This window comes from Babylonia areolata, chromosome 1 (genome assembly GCF_041734735.1).
Source record: "Babylonia areolata isolate BAREFJ2019XMU chromosome 1, ASM4173473v1, whole genome shotgun sequence".
In the NCBI taxonomy this organism is placed as follows: Eukaryota; Metazoa; Mollusca; class Gastropoda; order Neogastropoda; family Buccinidae; genus Babylonia; species Babylonia areolata.
In genome coordinates, this window is record NC_134876.1 from 23561252 (window position 1) to 23566251 (window position 5000).

Sequence of the window (5000 nt, forward strand, 5' to 3'; positions counted from 1 at the left end):
TGTCGTTTTTGACTCACTTGTGTAAACAAAGTGAGTTTATGTTTTACCCCGGTGTTCGGGTGTGTGTGTGTGTGTGTGTGTGTGTGTGTGTGTGTGTGTGTGTGTGGTAAACATTAAGATTGCCATTTTCTCTGCAAATACTTTGTCAGTTGACACCAAATTAGGCATAAAAATAGGAAAAATTCAGTTCTTTCCAGTCATCTTGTTTAAAACAATATTGCACCTCTGGGATGGGCACAAAAAAATTTAAAATGAAGCCTAATTTTTGCAAACGGCATTTACTGTTATATTTATATTTTTTGTATTCTCTAAACTTGGCACTTTGATCTGATATTCTGACCCAACAACAAAAGCAGTCATTATTATCATTTTTTGTTCAAACAGGAACTTCTTTTGCTAAGCATGGAAGTTTTATTTATTTTGCAAACGTTTTGGTGCAGATAGTAAAAAAAAAGGGAAATTACTCTGTAAGGAGACTTAATTTGCTTTAAATTGATCTTTCTCATCTTAAACATTACATTTTGAAAATTATACTCAATACATAAAAAGCTTGGATTTTTTTGTTGTTCTTGTTGTTGTTGTTTTTTTGTTTTTGTTTTTTTGGTGTGTGTGTATCACAAGTGAGTCTTGAAGGCCTTGCCTCTCTTGTTCTTGTTGGGTCTGATGAAGTGAGCTGGGTTACGCTGCTGGTCAGACATCTGTTCAGCAGATGTAGTGTCGAGTATACGGACAATTTGAGTAAATGAACTGAACTGAACTGCACTGCACTGCAGCTGCATTTGTTTTTGTTGTCGTCATCATTATGATGATGATCATCATCATCATTTTATATGGTAAGATTTTAACCCTGTGCACGTGTGTGTGTGTGTGTGTGTGTGTGTGTGTGTGTGTGTGTGTGCGTGTGCCTGTGTGTGTGTGTGTGTGTGTGTCTGTGTGCATGTGTGCATGCGTGAGTGAGTGTGTGTGTGTGTGTGTGTGTGTGTGTGTGTGTGTTGTGTGTGGTGTATGTGTGTGTGTGTGTGTGTGTGTGTGTGTGTGTGTGTGTGTGTGTGTGTGTGTCCAGGGGTGAGGGGTGAGGACGGTACCCTGACGGCCCTCATCGTGTCCTCCTGTGTCAGCGGACTCCTCATCCTGCTGGGCATCCTGGGAGGCATCATCTTCTGCGTCATCAGGTCTGGCACCGCTACCACCACCACCAACATCACCACCACCACCACTACTCCCACCGTCACTACCACACACCCACCACTACAACCATCATTACTACCACCACCACCACCACCACCACCACCACCTCTACTTCCACCGTCACTACCACACACCCACCACTACAACCACCACAACCACCACCACCACCACTACTTCCACCGTCACTACCACACTACCACCACCACCACCACCACCACCACTATTTCCACCGTCACTACCACACACACACCACTACAACCATCATTACCACCACCAACACCACCACCACTACTCCCACCGTCACTACCACACACCCACCACTACAACCACCACCACTACCACCACCATCGCCACCACCATCACCACCACCACCACTACTTCCACCGTCACTACCATACACCCACCACTACAACCATCATTACCACCACCACCACCACCACCACAACCACTACTCCCACCTTCACTACCACACACCCACCACTACAACCACCACCACTACCACCACCATCGCCACCACCACCACCACCACCACTACTCCCACCGTCACTACCACACAACCACCACTACAACCATCATTACCACCACCACCACCATCGCCACCACCACCACCACCACTACTCCCACCGTCACTACCACACAACCACCACTACAACCATCATTACCACCACCACCACCAACACCACCACCACCACCACTACTCCCACCGTCACTACCACACAACCACCACTACAACCATCATTACCACCACCCACTGTGGAAGAAGTGTGTGTATGTGTATGGACATCTGCAATTTATGTTCGAAATTTTGGGGGAAGGGTGAAGTTCGTTAAAGTAGCTGTATATTTTTGTCACTTTCAAACAGTGGTGCATTGGCATAGTAAGAATTTCTGTGTATATTTGGTATGGTTCTTCCAGTGTAATCAATGCACTTGCTGAGATAGCTTAATTTTGTAGGTTACTTTATCTTTTTTTTTCTTTTTTTTTTTAATTACATAAGATGAGAGACGTGGAAGAAGTGTGTGTATGCACGAGTGAGTTATGTTCTCAGTAACAATTTATCTTGTTTAACCATACCCTTCGTACGAGTATTGTCAATTATCTCTCTTATCCTGATCTGAATACTTATCACTGTGATCAAGCATCGAATGTGTGAAACAAAAAGAGACTGAACTGAGAGAATTAAAGGTCAGAGCTTGACTGGACACCAAGGTGTAAACATCTATAATATTGCTAGAATGACTGCATGATATCTGTCTGTATGCAAGACTTCTACACCCACCACAACCACCATCTCCACCACCATCACTACCACTACTCCCAGTTTATCTGTATAAAGCCTTCAAAATTAGAAATATAAGTTGTGTTTGTTTTTCATTTTGCTACTGTGTGTGAATAATTAGAAATATCAGATGCAGCTGATGATTATTTTTTTCTCATTTTTAGTTGACATCTTTGTTACTAAGCATGTATATGTATTACCTATAAAATGATTGTTTGCACCACCCCTTCATGAGGGGTCATGGCCTGTATTGAATAAGACATCCGTATCCGTATCCCTCTCTCTCTCTCTCTCTCTCTCTCTCTCTCTCTCTCTCTCTCTCTCTGCCTTATCAATGGATTTCAAAAATGGTATGTTTTGAATTGACGTTCAAAAATGGTATGTTTTGACTTGACGTTCAAAAATGGTATGTTTTGAATAGTCGTTTCATCTTTTTTTTTTTAGAACTATTTTGTTGTTGTTTTAATTGTACCCCCATGTCATTAGGGCTGATAAGCTATTGACATTAAAACAGTTCTGAGTTCTGAGTTCTCTCTGTCCTTATCCACCAGGTACCAACGGAAGCAAGAGTACCTCCAGAAGAACTCCTCCTCCTCAGGACCCATGATGGCCAACGGTCACTACCGGCCCATGGGGGTGGGTCTCCCAGGAGGGTTGGACTCCCCTTTCCACTTCTCCCCGGGCCGCTCCAGAGGAGGCAACAGCAACAACAACAACAACCCCCACTACAAGCCCTACTTCACCCAGCACCCTCCTCTCTCCCGTCACCGCCCTCCTCTCAACTTCTACACGGTGCGGGCTGACCCCCGTGACGTGGGTCTCGTGCCGCCCCCTCTCCCCGCGCACCCCCACCCCCCGGGCTCTTTCCCCATGCCGGGGGCTTTCGTCACGGCGCCGCCAAACTTCGGCCGTCCCGTGCTGTACTTGGACATGCTGGACACCGTGGCTGGGCCGCCCAAAAGCACTGCCAATGGTCAGTGGGGGGGTTTGTTGCTGGCTTTTGTTGTTGTTGTTGTTTTGTGTTGTTTTGTGTTGTTTTGTTTTGGTTTGGTTTGGTGGGGGTGTTGGGGGCGTCGGGGGTGTATTTGGTTTGGTTTTGTGTGCGTCTGTGTGTGTGTGTGTGTGTGTGTGTGTGTGAGTGTGTGTGTGTGTGTGAGTGAGTGTTTGTGTGTGTGTGCACGTGTGAATAGAATACAATAGAATAGAATACTTTTTATTGTCATAAAACCTTAAAGTTTATAAGACACAATGAAACATAAACATGAGCATATTAAGAAGAGAAACATTCATGTGTGTGTGGGGGGGGCGGGGTTGTTGGGGGGGGGGGGTTGCTTGAGCTGGAAGTGAGAGGGCATGAGGGGGAAGGGGAGAAGGGAGTGGGGGTGGGGGAGGTTCGGTGAATGTCGAGGAGATGGAGGTAGTGTGTTTGTGTGGTGTGTTTGGGAGTGGGGTAGAAGCAAGGATAGGGGACAGACGGGTGTCCCAGGGGTGGGGACAGGGTGTCCCAGGGGTGGGGAAAGACTGGTGTCTCATGGGCGGGGGTCAGGCTGGTGTCCCAGGGGTGGGGGACAGGGTGTCCAAGGGGTGGGAGACAGACTGGTGTCACAGGGGTAGGGGACAGGGTGTCCAAGGGGTGGGGACAGGGTGTCCAAGGGGTGGGAGACAGACTGGTGTCACAGGGGTGGGGACAGGGTGTCCAAGGGGTGGGGACAGGGTGTCCAAGGGGTGGGAGACAGACTGGTGTCACAGGGGTAGGGGACAGGGTGTCCAAGGGGTGGGGACAGGGTGTCCAAGGGGTGGGAGACAGACTGGTGTCACAGGGGTGGGGACAGGGTGTAATAGGGGTGGGGACAGGGTGTCCAAGGGGTGGGAGACAGACTCGTGTCACAGGGGTGGGGGACAGAGTGTCACAGGGGTGGGGACAGGGTGTCCAAGGGGTGGGAGACAGACTGGTGTCACAGGGGTGGGGACAGGGTGTAATAGGGGTGGGGACAGGGTGGTCCAGGGGTGGGAGACAGACTGGTGTCACAGGGGTGGGGGACAGAGTGTCACAGGGGTGGGGGACAGGGTGTCCAAGGGGTGGGAGACAGACTCGTGTCACAGGGGTGGGGGACAGGGTGTCACAGGGGTGGGGACAGGGTGTCCAAGGGGTGGGAGACAGACTGGTGTCACAGGGGTGGGGACAGGGTGTAATAGGGGTGGGGACAGGGTGTCCAAGGGGTGGGAGACAGACTCGTGTCACAGGGGTGGGGGGACAGAGTGTCACAGGGGTGGGGACAGGGTGTCCCTGGGGTGGGAGACAGACTGGTGTCCCAGGGGTGGTGGACAGGGTGTCCCAGGGGTGGGAGACAGACTGGTGTCCCAGGGGTGGGGGACAGGGTGTCCCAGGGGTGGGTTTAAGAAATGAAGGGGATGGGGCGACAGAGGGTGTAGGGGTGTCGGGGCGGGGTGCAGCTAAAAAGGGTGAGGGAGGGAAGTGTTTGTGTTGGGTGTAGGTAGATATATACTTCTGTGTTGATCTGCAAATGTATAT

General features: G+C 49.5%; 1 protein-coding gene across 3 annotated transcripts in view; it reads left to right on the forward strand.

The window, feature by feature from the left end:
• LOC143280924 (uncharacterized) overlaps nt 1-5000 on the forward strand; it is a 73755-nt gene that overhangs the window by 60896 nt on the left and 7859 nt on the right. For all 3 annotated transcript variants that reach the window (XM_076585711.1, XM_076585720.1, XM_076585729.1), the window contains exons 3-4: nt 1064-1172; nt 3019-3440. In XM_076585711.1, coding sequence (XP_076441826.1) covers nt 1064-1172; nt 3019-3440 — 531 coding nt within the window. The remainder of the gene's footprint in view (nt 1-1063; nt 1173-3018; nt 3441-5000) is intronic.